General features: G+C 42.5%; 1 protein-coding gene across 1 annotated transcript; it reads right to left on the reverse strand.

Annotated features, from left to right (window-relative positions):
• Window positions 1-973: 973 nt before the first annotated feature.
• On the reverse strand, window positions 974-20,267 carry ctage5 (CTAGE family, member 5). Its single transcript, XM_044166561.1, is given in 29 exon segments — window positions 974-2,348; window positions 2,448-2,613; window positions 2,937-2,989; window positions 3,184-3,264; window positions 3,267-3,338; window positions 4,558-4,704; window positions 5,314-5,427; window positions 5,568-5,653; window positions 5,887-5,954; window positions 6,049-6,145; window positions 6,269-6,370; window positions 6,474-6,544; window positions 6,640-6,707; window positions 7,045-7,135; window positions 7,312-7,491; window positions 7,719-7,841; window positions 8,146-8,250; window positions 8,359-8,430; window positions 8,595-8,705; window positions 9,620-9,691; window positions 10,002-10,090; window positions 10,265-10,286; window positions 10,405-10,536; window positions 13,097-13,197; window positions 13,503-13,745; window positions 13,890-18,801; window positions 18,999-19,085; window positions 19,570-19,703; window positions 19,896-20,267. Coding segments are annotated over 29 exon segments (7,950 nt in total). The 5' UTR covers window positions 20,017-20,267; the 3' UTR covers window positions 974-2,118.
• Window positions 20,268-20,387: the final 120 nt, after the last annotated feature.

Raw genomic sequence — 20,387 nt, forward strand, 5'->3', positions numbered from 1 at the left:
AACACACTGCTTAATATAACTGAAAAATCAAGTCTTTGAGTTCAGTCCCTTGTAAATCCCTTAATACTGTTTTAAGCAGGATTTGTCAGCCTGGTCAGAACAACAATGGCCTCAAATATTTAGATTTTATTAAAAGTTTTATTTGTTAATATTACACAGCCACTGTCACCTTTTTTGCATGTTTGTCACACTTAAATGTTTCAGATCATCAAACAAATTTAAATATTAGTTAAAGATAACACAAAATGCAGTTTTTAAATGAAGGTTGTTATTAAGGGAAAACAATATCCAAACCTACATGGCCCTGTGTGAAAAAGTGATCGCCCCCTAAACCTAATAACTGGTTGGGCCACCCTTAGCAGCAACAACTGCAATCAAGCGTTTGCAATAACTTGCAATGAGTCTTTTACAGCGCTGTGGAGGAATTTTGGCCCACTCATCTTTGCAGAATTGTTGTAATTCAGCCACATTGGAGGGTTTTCAAGCATGAACTGCCTTTTTAAGGTCATGCCACAGCATCTCAATTGGATTCAGGTCAGGACTTTGACTAGGCCACTCCAAAGTCTTCATTTTGTTGTTCTTCAGCCATTCAGAGGTGGACTTGCTGGTGTGTTTTGGATCACTGTCCTGCTGCAGAACCCAAGTTCGCTTCAGCTTCATCACGAACAGATGGCCGGACATTCTCCTTCAGGAGTTTTTGGTAGACAGCAGAATTCATGGTTCCATTTATCACAGCAAGTCTTCCAGGTCCTGAAGCAGCAAAACAGCCCCAGACCATCACACTAACACCACCATATTTTACTGTTGATATGATGTTCTTTTTCTGAAATACGGTGTTACTTTTACGCCAGATGGAATGGGACACACACCTTCCAAAAAGTTTGACTTTTGTCTCGTCAGTCCACAGTTTGCTGTTACAACTCCATGCACAACAAAATGAACATTATTACATTAGTGAAATATTGAGACCATGACAATTTGACAGTCTTTATTCATCTATTAATAATCACTTTTTACAAAATTCACATGGGTGTCAACTTTCTGACTTTGAAATCAGAACCTCTTCCAGTCAGTCCATTAAATTCACCGCTCTGTGACTGCCAGGATGCGTCACAGCTTACTTCCACAAAATACAAGCGGCTACTAGAAGCCACTTTTTTCAAGCTTAGGCCATATGCAAGTCACTGAAACACGATCAAAAGCATTGTTTATTTGCTGCTCTTTGAAACAATAGCTTTGTTGATGAAGGTGAAGTCCTACAAATCCCACAGGGAAGCCAGTGAAATTCAGTTATGCACTTTAATTATATTTTCATTCTAATTTGACCTCTGAGGAATATTTAAGCGTTTAAGATCAACTCACAGACAAAAGAAGACCTGATGTGTTCTGATTTAAGTGTAAAATCCAGGTCAACAATAACGCAGATGTAAAATGGCTACATTTTTTAAATTATGGTGTGTTGGTGTAACAAAATACATTGTATTAGGCCTAAAAAGATGCACTCCTTCCCTGATAGCCATTGGTCATTTAGGCTTCTCTTTCTATGCCATCGGGATGAATTGTTGACTCATGCCATACGTAAAACACTACACAGACAGCATTTCTACATCTGCACATTTCAACCTAAATACCAATAAAAACCTTTCTGGCATTGTCAAGCAAACAAGCAAATGTTTCTTGTTCGGGTGGCAACATTCCCACACACAGACGTACAGATTAAGCTGTCGTGTTCCTGCCTGTGAAATTACACAACAAAGCCTAACCGCTGTTACTCCAAAGCAACAGGAGCTACTTCACAGGGAATGTAGCTGGATGATGACAGAGCAGAGCGAGAATAAAAAAGAAAAAAGGCAAGTGGCAGGGCAGATGATAAAGAGAGGAGAGGATGTGAAGAGAGGAGAAAGACCGCGCAAAAGCAGACAGACAGCAACAAAGTGGGCTACCGAAGGGTGATGGTTTCCCCACTCTTCATTAAATTCATCCTCCTGGTTAATGAGGAGATATTAAAGACAATATAAGGATGGAAAACCTGCCCAACCATCCATCCATCTACCACCAAGTTGCATTTTAACCGGAAACAATGTCACAGCTCAACAGCTCAAGTAGAAAACCTCAGGCTCAAATGGCATCTTCAGGCGAGAGTGTGTGCTCCTCTGGCGACTGGCTGTGTGGTGGGGAGGGGAGGGACTGCTGAGGAGGGAGTGGACCCATGGAAGGGGGTGGGAGGCCATCGGGCAGAGGAGGCCGCATGGGGGGAGCGTGGTGAGAATAGGAAGTAGGAGGGAGAGGAGGTCCACCGGGAGGGAAACGAGGAGGGTACATCATCCCTGGAGGTGGAGGGGCCCACACTGGAGAAAGAGACAGAAAGAGAGGTTAGGTTAACTCACTGATGACATTTAGAGATGATATGGTACTAAAATATTGTTAAGATAGCTGTGATTGCTTACTTGGCATCATGGGAGGGCCCCCAGGTCCCCTGGGAGGGTAGAAGTCAGGAGGTGGTGGTCCATAGGGGGCTCTACGAGGAAAGGGCCCATCCATGGGGCCCATCGGGGGTGCGCCCCCCATCCTTGGATCAGCTTCAGGGGGAGTCCTTCGATCACCAGGACCAGACTAGTGTCACAGAAAGGAAAATGTTATACATGAACACACATGCTACTAATGTGTGGGTGACTGTGGCTTAATGGTAGAGCGGGTCATCCACCAATCAGAAGGTCGGCGGTTCGATCCCGGTTTCCCCCAGCCCACATGTCAAACTGTCCTTGGGCAAGATACTGAACCCGAGGGCTGTGCCTTCGGTGTGTGAATGAAGTTACTTTGATGAGCAGTTCTGAATGAATGGGGTGAATGTGATCTGTAGTTGCAGCTTTGAGTACTAGTAATATTTACCATTTACAAAAAAAATAAAAAATGAATCGCTCACAAACACGTCTTACCTCTCTGCGTTCCTGTTCACCAGGCCCAAAGCTGTTTTCTCTGTATGTGCCATCTGTATTGAAATTAATGAATGAGTAGAGGAAATGAACAATCATGAAGTAGACAGTTCATGCATGTTTTTTGTTTCGAGTTTGCATTCTGCAAGTTCACCTATTTACAGTCCAAAAGAGTTCAAGATAGCAACACAGTATAGATGAGAACATAATGAAGGAATGACAAGCAGTTATACAGATCGCAGTGACTCACCTGCCATGTCTGCAGGGTGAGGGGGTCCCGGGGGGAGACCCCTAGGATGGAGAGGGCCGGGTGGGAGGGAGCCAGGGGAGGCAAAAGGCCCAGAGCTCCTGGAGGAGGTGGAGGTCTCCTGTACATTGGACCTCCTGGTTCTGGGAACATATAGCCTAAGAGAAAGACACAGCGAGAGAGAAAGAATACACCAAAATATGTGAAAATGTATCATTATTATATCAACAGCTCTTTCCAAAGCTGTAAATAAGTCAAACAACGCTCTAATCTGTAGTGTCATGTTGATATTTTTCCATTTACAAATAACTGGATAATAATAAGTGTGTCTGATGTTGTATAAATTGTGTTTGCAGGTGAACTTTCCCACTCAGGATTGTTTGATAAATGATCTGATACAAACACTTGTATCACAGAGCTTCATAGACAACTGTAGTTCCCGGTGTCCAAACTCAAAATGCACATACACTGCCAACATGCATTTAGCATGCACGTGCACACTATATGAAGTGCAACTAATAACCATAACGATGGCTGCATTCAGGTCCAGGACCTGGTACTATGCATGCTGGCTCACTAATTAATGTTATAAGCTACTCCTGTGCTGACTGCTATACGTCCACATTTCAGCTGTGAAAAAGGCCTTTTGGGTTCCCAAACAGTGCAGACACAATACCACGATGACTTTAGAACATACATGAAATATTGGGCCTGAAAAAAATAAAGGTGCACATGGTGCCACACAGTCAGGGTGGATTTTTACACATGTATAAATAATGTCCTTGATGAATGATTGATGACACAGCAGAAATCCAGCAGTGCCACATGCAAATTTCTCCCCATGAGAGTGAGGACATATAAAAACAAATGTCACTTGCTGCAGTCTGAAGGCTGATTAGCACTTTGATATGCAAGAGCAGGAATCAGCAGGAACAGAACTGTTTTCATCTTTGGTCAGTGCTAGTGCTGTCAGCACAGCACAAGATGTTTTATTTAGGTCACCTTGAGTGGACTAGAACTTTTACATTTTCTTTTCAACACTGGACCACAGTAAAATAAAGACAAAATATTAAATATGATAAACAGCATAATAGCTCCTTTAAATAGTTGTTGAAATTGTATCAAAAGCAAGGATAAAATACTGTGAAAACAAGGTAAGTCTTAACTATTGGATCTGGATCAAACTGAGGAAACATACTCATTTCTGTTAAATCTTATCTAAATCGCAATCCTTAATATGTTCTGAGGCAGGTCAGGGCTGGTTGGGCTGTGTGAGCGTCACCAGGACGTTCTAATATTACAGGTTGACCTATCGGATGTTATTGATTCACGCTATGTCTTTCTCTTTGTCTCTCTCTCTCACATACACACACACACCTGGAGGTCCTAGGGGTCCGGGGGGTCCTAGTGGGGGTCCCCTGCGATCTCTCTCCCATGTCGGAGAGATTGAGCCACTATCTGAATGAGGACCTCCACTCCGCTCCATCTCGCCATGACCGGGGGGCTCCACTGGACCACGAGGCACTGCGGAGGAAAGGACCGGAGGAAGGAGACAGTACGAGGGAAAGAGGGAGGAAAGGAGTGATAATTGAAGATGTTGATGAGTGTGAAAGAGAGAGGGAAGGGAACAAGCAGAACCAATCGGCCAAAATATCAGACAGTGAAGACAATTGGATCCGAATGAGTGTGATTGCAAGAGAGAGACAAAGAGAAAGTGAAAGCCTCATGTCAATCAGAATGAAGTGCTCTCTATTTTTCCCCATAGACTTTCCAGAGCGCCAACAGCATGCCAGCATACAGACCATGCTACTACAGATGTTTAAGCATCTACAGTTGATCATGCTACAGCCAGCTGGTCATCACCAACATGCTGCATGCAAGTGTTTATTGTAATGAGATAGAATTAGCAAATGTACTATTTGCCAAATATGATGAAAGTTGTGTAATTCCAATAAGAAAATAGCTTATAAATGATAACAGGTCACATCTGTACTTAAAAGAACTCAATAACTAGGAGAATGTCCTGAAAGTGTATGAAGGAAAACTATATTTATGCTTGGGATCTTATCTGGTTTGGTGTATAGCTGCAGCTGTCTCTATATTTGTGGATTGTGGCTTTCTGTGTGTGTATACCTCTAGGAGAGAGTCTAGCAGGTGGTCCATCCATCAATGTAGGAGGAGAGAGAAACGCTCTGGTTTCAGATGCAGGTCGACCCAGAGGAGATGGTCCGTACGGTGACCTTTCAGCTGAAGGTGAAGGATAGTGTGGTGAGTGCAAAGTCAAGGAGATCTGTGGCCTTCTGTACTGCTTCCAGGCTAGGGTTTATTAGCCACAGAATATAATGTAAGCTCAATAATGCATGTTTGGTTTATATGTGTGTGCTAACCTCTGAAAGGCAGTGGTCTAGCCAGGCTGTCCAAGGCGTAGGGATCTTTGTCAAGGGCATCTAGTTTAAACTGTGTGTCTGTCAGCCTGTAAACAAACACACCTAAAGTCAACATATGACAAACATTTTATGGACCCGACTATGTAATGTATACAAGTTTTATTTACTTATATGTAATAAGTAAAAATAAAACCGATGAAAACATCTCATATTTTTGAAATAACATCTGGTTTCATGAGCCATGAATATGTTCTGAACAGGCAAGTTTTGAGTACAACTTAACCTTGTGTTAATTTAAGTTCAGTTACTGTATGCTTACTTCTGTCTGAAGAGGGCGTTCTCTCTCCTGATGTCTGCTAGATCTCTGTCTGCTGCTCGGGCTGCCAGCTGGAAAATCAAGCCGAGATCAGTAACACAACATGACGTATGTATAATAGATAAAGTCTGTTTTTAAAGTGGTTTGAGGTGGAGTTTTACTCACCCAGTTATTGTGAGCCTTCTTCTCATGGGCGGATATTTGAGTCTGGTAAGACTGTTTGGTTTTCTCCAGCTCTTCCTCCATCTCTTCTGCTCGTTGTCTGAAGACAAAGTGATGCGCAGGTGAGACTCACGCTGTTTTTCTGTGCATGGGAGGCTCACAAATGTCCCCTGCATATTGTATACTGTTAATGTGTTTGGTAATGCTTTGAGGAAGTAGCTACCTATAGTTGTTGAGTTCTTCCATGGCCAACGCAATGTTTTTGTCTGCTTTATTTAACTTCTCTTCTTTCTGCAGGCGCTCCTTCTCCTCCACTGTCAGCAGCCTGCAAACGCACATGTTCATCAGCATCCTGTACAACTACTAGCTAGTAACTAGCTTGCATTCGCTCTTGCAGCTTCTCCGTACATTTATCTGTGTGTCTATACCTGTGTAGCTTGAGCTCATTCTCCTGGTACATTTCTGTCATAATCTGGAGTTTCTGTTGTAATCTTTGGACCTGAACACATGAATAAGAGAAATGAATTCAAAAGCAAATGAAAGTGGAACAACAATATAATAAAATCACACTAATACATAGCTGAGGTCAGCTACCTGATCTGAGTAGTGCTCAGCATCTGAGTGTAGAGATAATTTCTCATTCTCCAGCTCCTTAATGCTCACTAGAGGGAAAAACAAAAACACACAGATAATTACATCAGTGATAGATAGATAGATAGATAGATAGATAGATAGATAGATAGATAGATAGATAGATAGATAGATAGATAGATAGATAGATAGATAGATAGATAGATAGATAGATAGATAGATAGATAGATAGATAGATAGATAGATAGATAGATAGATAGATAGATAGATAGATAGATAGATAGATAGATACAGATTACACACATTATTGTGTTCAGTGTTAATCATAACCCTACGCTTTGTCTGACTTGTTTGTTCTGTATCAGACATCTTCTTGACAAAATAGATGTCAGTGTACGGTTGACTCACCTTGCAGGTCTTCTTTAGCTTTGACTTCATCATTTAGTTTGGCAAATGCTCTGTCCTTGTCTTCTTCTACTGATTTGAGGTCTGCATTCAGCTACACACAAATACAAACACAACATATTAGGACGCATTCAGAAAAGTGTAAAGAGATGTTTAATCTGAACGAGTCTGGCTTTGAGTTCTCCAGAGAGTTGTCCCAGTCTAAGCATTAGCCTGCATCAAACGCAATGTCATTAACACTGTGCGCTTGTGTTCATTTTAGTCAAATACCTTAGCAGCATAGATAAGTTTCTGGACTTTCTGGAGATGGCCTTGTGTGTCCATTCTGTCTCCTCTTCCATTCTCCTCTCCTCTCCCTGCTGTCCCATTGGACGTCTCCTTCTCTCCTCCTTCCTCTTCCTCCAGGTCCGAATCCCAAGCCTTCATGCTCAGCAGCCGATCTGTCAAGGACTGGATGCATACAAATATTTAATATCAAACTCATTTCTAACAACACAAAGTAATGTTAACTGAATCCTTTGACTAAAGTTGATCTGTTGATCAGTTTGCAGACTTCTTCTGTAGTAGTTCTCGAGATATGTCCATTATTTGAAGCCCAGTTTTTATTAGAACATTCAAGGTATATTATACAGTAACTAGCTACACTATACTCTAATTAATGCTAGAACCAACCCTACCATTATACGCTCATCCTTGTTGGCCGCATCCTGGAGCATCCCGCTGTAGGCAACCTTACACCTGCTCATCTCCGCCTCCAACTCACTCACTCTTTCTGCCCATCCCTCCACCTGCTGCCTCAACTGCAGAGAGAAAGAAACGGGCAGAGAGATGAAATGATGGTGCAAGCAAGAAGGGGAATGGAGACGGAAAGGGGAGGGACAAAGATACAACATATGCAAAGAATAGATCGTATTTTTGCCAATTCCATGTACATGGGTTGTAAAGAGTTCACATAGAAAACCATGAATCTAGTACAGTATGTGATTGAATGGACTGAATGGAACAAACTGGCTAAGCAGTACTTTAAAACTTTCATTTGCAAAAGCAAAACAACCTCACTTGCTACCATGCACAGTAATTGTAGGTGTGTGTACAGCGTCCTACCTGAGTGTTACTCTCCTGTAGCAGTGTGTTCTCCTCTCCAGCTGTTTCCAGATTCCTCTGTAGTCTGTCACTGTTCATGTTGTACACTTTCAGAGTGGTCTGTGCCTAGAGACAAACAAGCAGCGATAATGTCATATGAAACACAGAGGGACAGAGCAGAGGAGGAGGAAAAGATGGAGCAGCAAAGGGGAGAGGACGGGAATGTGACGGCACCTGCTCGTCCTGTGACTGGAGCTCTTTGGTTTCTTCTTCAAATGTTTTCATGTTCTCTTCAAGCTCTGCTATCTGGAAGGATAACCACAAAAAGAATCCACTCCATCAATATCACACTACTGCAATGGATTTTCGTGCCTATTCAAATGGGATTCTTGAATAATAATTGCAGATCTTACAGTTAACTAGACTTCGACAGTTTGGTATTGGTGATAGTAGTGTGTGTGTGCTCCTACCCTCTTTTCTTGCTCTATCCTATGTTCTCTCTGCTGGTCCAGTTGATCCTTCAGTTGTTCGAGATCCCTCTCCAGCTCCCTTTTAGCATGTCCCAACTGTTTGGCTCTACCCTGGAGGAGCAAACAGTGATCACAGATCACAGTGTGATAAGTAATTTTTCCAAATTTGGTGACATTTTCACCTTAAAGCGGCTATAATCGATATTTTTATAATAACAATGTATCAAATGACAATGTGACAATGTGAAAGGGGTCACTCGTAGTGATGAACCTACAGATAATTATCATCTGAATCTGCAGCGCCCCTCGACTTCACGGAGCCTTACTGTATAGTGAGTTTCAGCTCATTGTTTAACTGTCCAGCCCACAACTTTACTGTGTTGGTTCACTCTCAGCGCTCTCATAGTGTAATGTCTGGTGGCAGCAGGAAGCTGTTTTCAGTGAAAAAGCTCTAAATCCCCACTGTACACTACCTCCTCAGCAACAAACAGCATAGCTGGCAACTAGCTGGTGAACATTGTGGAGCATTTAGCAGCTGAAGAGTCTGATAGTTCCCTCAGGAGTTGGTAGAGATCAAAAACAGACCTAAATGCAGGGTGAATATTGGACTTATATTAGCCAGGTGGCCAGAAATACGACTCAGAATGATTGACAATGTTGCTCCATAACAGCTGGATGTGTAAATAAGCAACTGTTTGCTAACAAGTTCGCCATATGAACTTAATATGTCAGTGTTGTGTCTTGTTTCTAAAATCAGTTCTTGCAGGTTTAACTTCAGTGCTATCATCAGGCCAATTGGGGAAAATGCATACACAATAAAATAACTTTAAAAATCTCAGCTGTTTCGATGGGTAAACCATTTAAAACATTCCAAAGATTTAAAAGACGACTAACTGACTGAAATTACAATTGACTTTTAGCAAAACACTATGCAGAAGTCTGTAGTTTAGCAGTCTGGTTTTGGTTTCCAAGTTGTTAGACATTTCTTAATCTCCCTTTAATTTTTAATTTATTTTTTTTTTTACCTCCAGATGTTCTGTCTTTTGAGTTTGGGCCAAGACACCACTGTCCCTCAGTGAGCTCTCCAGGTCATCATGCTGCAAATGACACGTAATGAGGAAATAAATCTGAGTAAATGTGGGCAAGACTCATGATAGACATGACAAAAATGCGTTTCATGTATGTATGTTTCATAATGACATGCAATTACTTTGTAATGAAAGAGTTTCAGCTTTTTATTCACACCTCAGACAACATGGACAAGACATCTTCTAATTCAGACTTTTTTCACGCCATGGAAATCACAACATATTATATAAATTTGGCCTCAGTTGAAAATGCCCAGTGTTGTGTCAGACAGGCTCTGTCTCTAACCAGCAATCAGTCAGCATTGGTACCAGTACCAACCTCTTGTTGACATTTGCTGAGAGTCTCAAGGACTTTACACTTCTCATCCAGCAGCTGTGCAACCTGCTCAGCCATCCACTGCTCTTTACCTGAAAACAGGGAATACAAAGCTTATAAAACACATTCAAATTATTTTTCAGTTATTTCTAAAATATTTCTGCTTAACGGGTTAATATACAGTAGTCAGAGAAAGTTTAAATTGGCAGTGATTAGTGATTAAGTCATAAAAATGTGATATTAAGGAATAAGTAGTGAGAACTTACTTCGATACATTCTGCTTTTGACCTGTGAAGACGTAAGAAAAGGTCTATGTTTGAACCAGCAGCACCACTACAAATTCATATACTGTAAACATACAAAATCTTTGTGATGTTGATGTATATATACAAGGCTGTGTACTCACAGAGCTATAACATCTACAGGTGAACAGCAGCATTGTCATCAACCCCACCAGACTGGAGATGATGACTGGTTCCCATGGCACCCCGTACAGGTCCGGCCCAGGTCTGATGTCATCAGGCAGTGACGATACAACCTGAACGAAGGGGAGAGAGCGGTTTCTTTTAGGAGCTGGTTTTAATGAACATCTTTAAAAAGAGATGTGTGATGCTTGTAAGTCTGGGAAGAACATTAGGTTCTCTTGGTTCATTCAGTTTAACTTAGTGGTTTGTATACAATGGCATACTCATTGCAGACATTAGGATCAGCTTCTTAGCAATACATGACTGCCCTGCAAACTAGTTCTAATCAAGGCACCAGAAAAAGCACTACTCTAATGAGCAGTTAAATATTTTTTTCGGTGAATCCAATTGAACATTAGAGATGGTTTGATGCAGCCTGGCAGTCAGAGACCCACAAAACAGCTGTTGCTTCAGTAGGTAGGGCTATGCTTCTTACATTTCTAAAACGAGCCAAACAAGTTTCTAATTTAATCGTTGAGTAATTTTAATGTTCTGACCACTGAAAGTTTATCTTAGTTATTAGTTAGTATATGTTAGTTGGTATTGCAAGTAGTTAGCCATGACTACTCAGCCTACTATTCAATTGTTAAAGAAACGAAATGATAGTGTAGAGCAGTAGCATATTTATCTGCTACAAGGAAAATTCAAAAACACCTGCCATATTTTAGCTAAAAGATAAGAAACAGCAGGAAAGCACAACACCTGATCAGACGTACTAACGTTACTATCAGTTAGCTAGTTAACTATTACTAGCTAACTCTGAGAAGAATTACAAACACATTTGAAATAGCAACACCAAATCTCAATGTAGTGTTTACATCTGGTTAACAACGCTGGCAGGACACACATGTAGTCAAACATGAGCTGTACAAAATTAAAAGATGCACTCAGCAATAATACTGTGTTGCTTTTGACTGCTTGACAATCCGTTACGTTGTGTCAGCTGTGACGGCTAGTTGGGAAATGCTAACGAAACCTGCCACATAACGTACATCCTTCACTTTCTCCACAGCGATACTGTAGTAAGCCTCTGCCGTCGCCTGAAAGTCGACCGCTTTGCTGGCCAACTGGTCGCTTGCCGTATGTTCCGCCATTTCCGAATTATTTCATTTGGTTATTGTTTTAGTGATATCTTCCATTTAAAATAAAATTAGGAGCAGAAACTGAAGCCATGAACCGGGCTAGCGGCGGTTTCACATCCTATTCACAACACCGACGCTCAAGAGTGTACCACGACACATTGCACGTCGTATGGGCGGGGGGTAAGGTGTTGGATTCTCTCTACAAACTCCACGTAAATATTCTTCTAGAGTGTTATTGCTTAGGAAGTTGTTAATAAAGCAAGAGAAATATATATTGAGAGAGTTACCAGATAAATATACATTGATTTGAGCACTTATAGGCTCACGTAGATATAATTACACCCCCGCCCGTATAAATGGTTCACTCGCAACGTCACCAATTGTAAAATGCCACACTGGCACATCGGAGTACGTTCAACGTGACACCAAAAGAAACAGGTGTCACTAAACTAAATGGCGTATTCTCAGTGGCGTCTCTGATAAACCCGAATAATTAATACATTTATTTCAAACTTAACACACAAGTATGTTTTGACACAAAAGCCATCTTTCTCGAGCAGCGTACGACTTGTGTTGAGTTACGGCCGCTGGCTAATACCAAGCTGGTCTAAGTAGGGCACAGGTGAAGACTTGACTCAGTCTGACGTATAACTTCCACCAAATGTTTCAAAGGGTACTCACCAAACTGGCCTCATTTTCATCCATTTGAAACTAGAGAATCACGACCCCTCTCAAAACACTTTGCCCGTAGAGCAGGTTGATTGCCAGCTGGCTCAACTGTGTAACAGACCCACCAGCACTGAGGAATGTGAGTGATGCTTGACAGCAGAGTGGTAGGCAAAGCTGAATGCCAGAGGGAAAGTCAGGTCAACATGTCTCAAGTTTAGTGTCTTAAAGAACCAGAGTCCGCAGTATAGACACAAAGAAACACCTGAAAGGACCACTGAAGGTGTGTCAGAGGGTCCTTTGGTTAATTCTGCACCCAAGGGGACCCAAAGATGCCCCGTACAAAATGACCACAATTAGCCATGTATACCTGTGAACCTTTAAGTTACCTGACAAAACATGTTAAAACTGGGTCAGACAAGATTTCTGAGTAAAGATAGGCACCCTGCTTCGACCTCAGTCATCAGATCTACTAAACAATGCTGTAAGGGACAAACACAATGAATGAACCATATTCAGTTTTATAAACTAGTGATTTATTTATTTTTACATTTGACCCTTCTCACTTAAGAAAAATTGATTGTTTTAGCTCATTAAAGAATAGTGCTCAAATGATTTTCTGTTTCTGGATTTAAATCATTCAAACCATTCATTTTTTGTACATTTCCTGTACTATTTGTGCAATGATGAAACACCCCTCTCAAACACACAACGGTAAGTTGTATTTAATGGTGTTAGGAACAAACCTGAAAGATGATGCAGAAAAAACTAAATGTATTAATAGTTGTGTAGTTGGATGTCATATGACAAACAAATTACACTTATGGCTTAGATCATTTAACCTACACTTGGCTTCCATGGATTTAAATCTGCTGATAACTCCTACCTGGACAGTAAGCCATATGAGGAGCTTCCTCACTGCATGAACACGAGTGGGTGTGTCGTCAACGATCTGATGAATAAAATCCAGAATTTGCTTCGTTACCCCTGGAGTCAAGAGTCACAAACATAATGGAGTTTAAAATTCAAGCTTTCCTCCTTCTTTGTCACAATGATATTGGTAATACAATATTATTAGAATTCAACCCAAAGTTTTTATCTTTGATTAATATATTAATAGTGTAAAAAAAAAAAAAAAGCTAATAATGTACTGGCCATGTGATAATATTCCAGGTTGTGAGGTTTTGTGTCGCAGGAATGAGGATGCAGCAGGTCGAGTAGCGCTCCTTCCTTAATATCTTTTATCCATCTTTTAATCCTTCTTGATTAAGGGATACTTGACTCATCCATACCTTCCAGTGGCTGTGGTGATGCTGGCTGAATGTGAGGACGGGACTCAGAGGACACTCTCTCTTCACTTCTTTTTTCCTTCTCTCCTCCTTTCTCCTCCTCAGTCACCCTCTCTCTTCCTGTGCCTCCACTCGGTTGTCCATCTGTCTCTTTATCCACCCCCATCCATTCGTCTCTTGGAGTGTTGTTATCCAGGCCTACGGAGGAGTCTCCCTTCTTCCTTGGCTTTTCCTCAGTGGCCTCAGCTGCATTTAACAGGGAAACACATACACTCTGATTGAGATCATTGCAAGTCAAACTAAACCATAACCTAAAATTAAAATATGAAATTAACTTAAAGTACCACTAATATCAGCCATGATCTTTGAGGCCATGTAGACAAAAAATACCTTGATGTTTTGTGTTACTGATGTGTGACTTTCCTGTGTTGAAAGTCTCTCTCACTCTTGCCAGCAGCATTTCTAGCTTCTGAAATGCGATGAGCTTTCTGGTCTTTTCTTTGTCCTCTTGTGGCGCATCTGCGAGCCTCGCGCTAGGAGCGACCAGTGTCTCCCTGTGATAACGCAGCAGTCTTTCTATGTCCAACAATATAGATTCGTCATTATCGGGGTCATCAGTCGTGCTCTCTGAGCTTCCTAAAATGTAATCCAAAAACTGCAGCTTGTGTCGCCCCAGGGGCTCCATCAAGATAGTCGTCTCATCAGCGCTCATATAGGCGAGGAGGTTCTTGTAGTGTTTGGAGAGGGTTTTTGTTTGGAGGGGGCTTCCTGTGTTTGGAGACAGAGAAGTGGGATGAGAATGGGTCTGCGATGGGGACGGAGGTGACGTCTGGATAAAGGGAGGAGAAGGCTGCGGCCGCTGTTGTGACAGGGCGATGGGAGAGTCTGTGTGCACATCTCGAGTGTGAACCTGACTCGAATCAGTAGTTGAATCCAGTTCTCGCTCAGGAGTCAGAGAGTCTTGTGCCTCGGATGTCTCACGTGCGTTAGAATCCAAACTTGGGGCTGATTCTGTGGATTCCTTAGTCTGGCTGAAAAAGCTAAAGGCATTTTTGAAAAGGCCAAATGCTCCTCCACTTTCAGTCTCTGCTGTCCCTTTCTTGTGACCATCAGACAGAAGTGAAGAACCAGTTGGATGTTGAGACACATGTGGAACAGTTTGTTCAGATATCACAGCCTGACTTCCAACAGGGTCGCTGGACCAAAGTGAAATTTCCATTCCTCCCGCGGTACTGAATTCAGTGCCAACTGTATCCTCATTCACTCTGACATCGCCATGCTTCGTGTTTGTCTCCCTCGCTTCGCTGTCAGTGTCCTCCTCTGTGTCTGTCTCATGATCAGAGTGTATTCGCTCTGTTTTCTGCTCAGTGGGAATCCCATTGCTGCTAGTTTCAGTGTCTTTGGGCTCAGTTTGATCTCCCTGACGGAGCACATTGTCATCAGAAAGGTCGGTGTTCTCAGCTGTCTGGCCAAGTAAAGTTTGATTAGGAAGGCTGTTCTGGCCACCCTCACCTGATTGTGGCAGATCATTGTCTGTGTATTCGATTTGTCCTATCTGATTAGCTCCCAAAGCATTAGGATCAAATATGCCGTTAGCATTGTTGTTACAGACGTCTTCATTCCCAGTTATATCTGATTCACTGTGTTTCTTGACAACCAGCTCTTCTTCCCCCTCGTCAGCCTTAGCATCATTGTTTCTTTTTTCTTCCTCCTCCTTAAGACTCCCCTGTTTGTCCCTCCTCCCACCCTCCACATTCTCCATCTCCTGCTTTTCCTCAGCCTCCTCCTCTTTCATTTCATCCTTCAACTCTTCCACCTTCTCCTGTTTTTTGCTCTTTTCCCTTCTCTTCTCCTCTTCCATCTGTGTCTTTTCACTCTGTGTTTCGGAGAACACAGATTCCGAGTTATTCTCCTCTTGTGTCTCTTTCTCGTTGCTTTCGGACTCTGGCCTGTCAGTGTTTTCCATCTCTACCTCAAAATGTGATGGCTGTACTTGTTTTTCTTCACCCTCTTTCTTTTTTTTTTCCTTTGCTTCTTCCACCTCCTTTAACTCTTCCCTTTTCCCCTCTTCTTTTAACTCTTCCACCACCTCCTGCTTCTCCTCTTCGTTTAACTCCTCGATCTCTACATGCTTCCTCTCCTCAATCTCATCCCTTTTCCCCTCTTCATTTAACTCCTCTTCCTCCCCCTGCTTTCCCTCCCCCTTTAACTCTTCCACCACCTCCTGCTTTTCCTCTTTTAACTCTTCTATCTGCTGCTGACTTTCCTCTTCCTTTAGCTCCTTCACTTCCTCCTGCTTCTCCTCTTCCTTTATCTCCTCCATCTCTGCCTGCTTCCTCTCTGCAATCTCATCCCTTTTCTCCTCTTCATTTAACTCCTCTTCCTCCCCCTGCTTTCCCTCCCCCTTTAACTCTTCCACTGCCTCCTGCTTTACCTCCTTCTTTAACATTTCTGTCTCCCCCTGCTTCTTCTCCTCCTTTAACTCCTCCACCTCCTCCTGTTTCCCCTCTTCCTTAAACTCTTTTACCTCATCCTGCTTTTCCTTCTGCTTTTCCTCCTCCACTTTCTGCTGCTTTTCCAGTGGTTTTATCTCCTCCACCTCCTTTAACTCTTCTATCTCCCCCTGCTTCTTTTCCTCCACCTCCTCCTCTTTCCCCTCTTCCTTTATCGGTGTCACTTCCTGCTGCTTCTCCTCCTCCATTAACGCCTCCACCTCCTCCTCTTTCCCCTCTTCCTTTATCTCATTCACTTCTTGTTGGTTTTCCTCTTTCTTTAACTCTTTTACCTCATCCTGCTTTTCCTTTTGCCTTTCTTCCACTTCCTGCTGCTTTTCCTGTATCTTTCTCTCCTCCTCTTCCTTAAACTCTTCTACCTCCTCCTGCTTTTCCTTCTGCTTTTCCTCCACTCCCTGCTGCTTTTCCTGTATCTTTATCTCCTCTTCTTCCTTTAACTCTTCCACTGCCTCCTGCTTTACCTCCTTCTTTAACTCTTCTGTCTCCCCCTGCTTCTTCTCCTCCTTTAACTCCTCCACCTCCTCCTGTTTCCCCTCTTCCTTAAACTCTTTTACCTCATCCTGCTTTTCCTTCTGCTTTTCCTCCTCCACTTTCTGCTGCTTTTCCAGTGGTTTTATCTCCTTTAACTCTTCTATCTCCCCCTGCTTCTTTTCCTCCACCTCCTCCTCTTTCCCCTCTTCCTTTATCTCCTTCACTTCTTGTTGGTTTTCCTCTTCCTTTAACTCTTTTAACTCATCCTGCTTTTCCTTCTGCTTTTCCTCCACTTCCTGCTGCTTTTCCTGTATCTTTATCTCCTCTTCTTCCTTTAACTCTTCCACCTCCACCTCCTGCTTTTCCTCTTCCTTTGACTCCTCCACTTCCTCAGTCTCTGTTTCAGAGCCTGTAGCTGGCTTTAGACCATGTATGTATTTCTCATACCCTATTGTCTCTTCCTCAGTTTGAACTGGCTGGAGGTTGTTTTCGCTATCGTTCTCAGTTTCTTGAACAGTTTCCTGTAGCTTGTGGGCATCACCATCACTTTGTGTGGTCCCCTGTTGCATATGTGGAGACACAAAGTCTGCATTGTTTTCCATCTGTGTTGCGTTCTCACTAGTGGAAAATGTTCTTCTGTCCTCCTCTGAGGCATTTTCATACAAAATGTCAGTACTTCTATTAGTAGAATGGGATGATCCAAACTCCATAGAGCTGCCCTCGAGGGGGTGCACTTCTCCTTCCTGTCCTACCTCACCCTGATGTGTCTCTGCTTCTGTGCTCTTACCAATCATAGCCAGTGAATCTGAATTATCAACACTGGTTTCCACACTGTGAGCAGTTAAAGTGTCACCCTCATTGGAGATTGGTTCATTTCTCTGCTCAGCTGCGCCCGATGATAAGTAAGGCTGACTCTTTCCACTGCTCTCTTCCGCACCGCCTCTGACTTGACTGGAAATGTCTCTGTGAAGTACATCTGTCCCTGCATTACTCCCTTCACCTTCATGATCTCCACCACCAGCACCAAGTTTAACAGACATATCGGTGGATTCTTCTGTGTTATCAGTCTGATTTGGGATCTCCGCCCTTCCCTCAACCACGTTCTCTGTTTTGTCCTCCTCAGCCTCACCTACAGACCGCCCCATGGAGTTTGAATTTAAATCAACAGAACTGACATCAGGCCCTAAACTGACGTCAGATTGTGTCAAAAAATCTATCTTTGATGGGGCATTTTGGTCTTTTGGAGTTTCTTCCACCTTTGATTTGTTGCTAGTATCTGTCCTTAGCTCCTCTGTCAGTGCAGGTTGTGATTGACTGGTATCCACATACTCTGAGCCTGTTGGTTCTTCTAAGGTTTTGTCCTCCTCTGTCTCCGTAAAACCACTTCCTCTACTCTCATCAGCCTCACTCTTGTCTTTCCTGAAGCCCAAAAGGCCCCCGATCCCCATATCCAACCACAAACTAGATGCTGGCTGTTTTTCCTCCTCCTGGGTTGTCTCCTTGGCCTCTTTTTCAGTTGTTGTCTCAAGCCCTGACTCCTGATTGGTCAGGCCGAACCCCAGCGTGCTTGACAGTCCGTTTCCCAGCCAATCCAATGTCCCCATCTCCTTTTTCTCTTCTTCGTGTAATTGGCTGCCCTCTAGGTCCAGAGACATCCTCCTACTCCTGAATTTCTCTGCGGGTTCTTTTTCCTCGTCATTTTCTCTTTCTTCATCTTGCTCTTTTTCTTTGGAATGATCTGTTTTTTCCTCTCCTCCAAAGCCAAGCCACCCTGTCATGGTTGAAGCGAAAGAATCAGCAGTTTCTCCGTCTTCTCCCCTACTTTTCATGGCATCATCAGGTTTTCCTTCTCCCCCCAACCCCAGCCATCCTGTCACCGACGAAGTCAAAGAAGCTTCGGCCTGTGTCTCCTTTCTCTCATCTTTTTTCTCTCCTTCAGCCGAATTGTCAGCTTCTTCCTCTTTAGCCAGACCTAACCATCCTGTCACTGAAGAACCGAGCCAGGAACCAGACCCACCTTGTTCGTTCAGAGCCGCAGGAGCCTCCTGTGCTTCCTCGTGAGTCCCGGCAGCAGCATCACCGGCATTTTTGTTTTCGTCCGGTTCTGTCGATGTGCCATCAGCTTCCTGTTCTGAAACTGGAGATTCTGTAGAGACGTCTGCAGATGTTGAAGGACTTTCAGCATTTGTGTCATCGGTGTATGGGGTGGTTTCTGACTCCTGGTTTAGGATTTTCTGATCATCATTATCATCATCGCTGTCCAGATGACTGGAGTCAATAGGATAACCAAACTCATCCATACAGAAGAAATCAGATTTCTGAATGAAGAAAGGAAATGAGGACACTTAAGGCATTTACTAGTTCGGATTAAATACTATACCATAGCACAGTATACCTGTTTAAGTTTAACTATTTATTCTATTTGTTTACAATCATCGGGTATAGTTATTATGAAAATGTATGTTTTGTTCAAAGTCTCTAATGTGAAAAACTACTGAACTCAAATCCTATTTACCTGTGTTTCCACTACTTTCTCCATAGTAGCATAAACCTGCTCCTCCTGCACGGCATCCTTTGGGAAATAACCAAACTGTTTGTCAATCTGAAATAAAAAAGGCCAGAAATCAGAGTTCTGTAAAGCCACAGCAGCATTGTGGAAGGATTGAAGGAAGGAGCACACAACAATCAAGAGAGGAGGGGAAATGAGAGACAGCTGCAGATGATGAAGCACCTTTTTCAAGTTTCTTCATTAAAGATTACATTTATAGCCAAGTAATGCAAATGAAAAATCATGACGTTCTTAACAGCTGCAGTCCCATCAGAAAACAGGGTTTAATTGTGAGCACACAAAGACATTGTATTGTTATAGAAATGAACTGGGGTCCTCTCACAGATGTTTGTGTTTATCAGGTATGGTGTTAACATAACTCAACCAATCAGTGCTGAGAACCTAAACTATCTGTATAATCAAGACTAATCTCTTTAACCTAGCAGCTGAGATGAGGGACTGTTTTATTCATTATATTCTGCTTTAAAGAGAGAGACAGACAGAAAGACAGGGAAAGAGGTGGAGATATCAGACGCACACTGCCTGCCCAGAGGTCCTCCCTCCTTCCGGTCAGTTTGTGGTAAACATTAATGGTGTCTCCTCGTCTGAAGCTCAGGAAACGGCAGTCCTTACCATGATGGTCCTTGATGGCCTGCACTCTGCTCATCAGGCCTACACGCACGCACGCACACACATAATGGCAGAGACACAGACACAAAGAGGTGATACAAATAGAAAACGGATGGAATAAATGTATAAATAAAAAAAGAGATTGTCATCATGAAGAAAGCTTTGAAAAGGCACTTAATTATATATAAGTGTATATCATAAACTAGAATTATATATTAGTAGTTTAGGACTTACTTTCACATTCAGAATCTCCACAGATCTTGAAGTCAGACAACAATCCCAGATTTACATGAGGTAAAATCAGAAAAAGTATGCCTGTACCCCACAGGATTTTGTTAGCCTGTGTAACAGCCATTCTTGTAGTTTTAACAGGAGTGTATCAAGAGAAAATGTCCATAATGGGGGACAGTAACTCCAGCCAGTTGTGCTGGCAAATGGACATTGCCTCTCTAAGCGGTTGCTGACATGAAGACTCAATAGTAAATGAGACAGCTGAGATAAGATATAAGGCTAGCATGAGGATAATCATTAACATCCAAGAACTGCTTGCAATACAAAACATCTGGTCACTGGTCAAAGGTTTTTATTTTGTTTTAGAGTTTAATATTAGAAAATTCTATAATTTCCATTTCACTGTTAAAACATAAAAAACATGGCGACAGAGGAAAGTTTTTAGGCAAGCTAAAACGTGGGCATTTTGTGGACTTCGCACTTTATCTAAATAGC

The sequence above is a fragment of the Siniperca chuatsi genome, linkage group LG15, assembly GCF_020085105.1.
Source record: "Siniperca chuatsi isolate FFG_IHB_CAS linkage group LG15, ASM2008510v1, whole genome shotgun sequence".
Lineage (NCBI taxonomy): Eukaryota > Metazoa > Chordata > Actinopteri > Centrarchiformes > Sinipercidae > Siniperca > Siniperca chuatsi.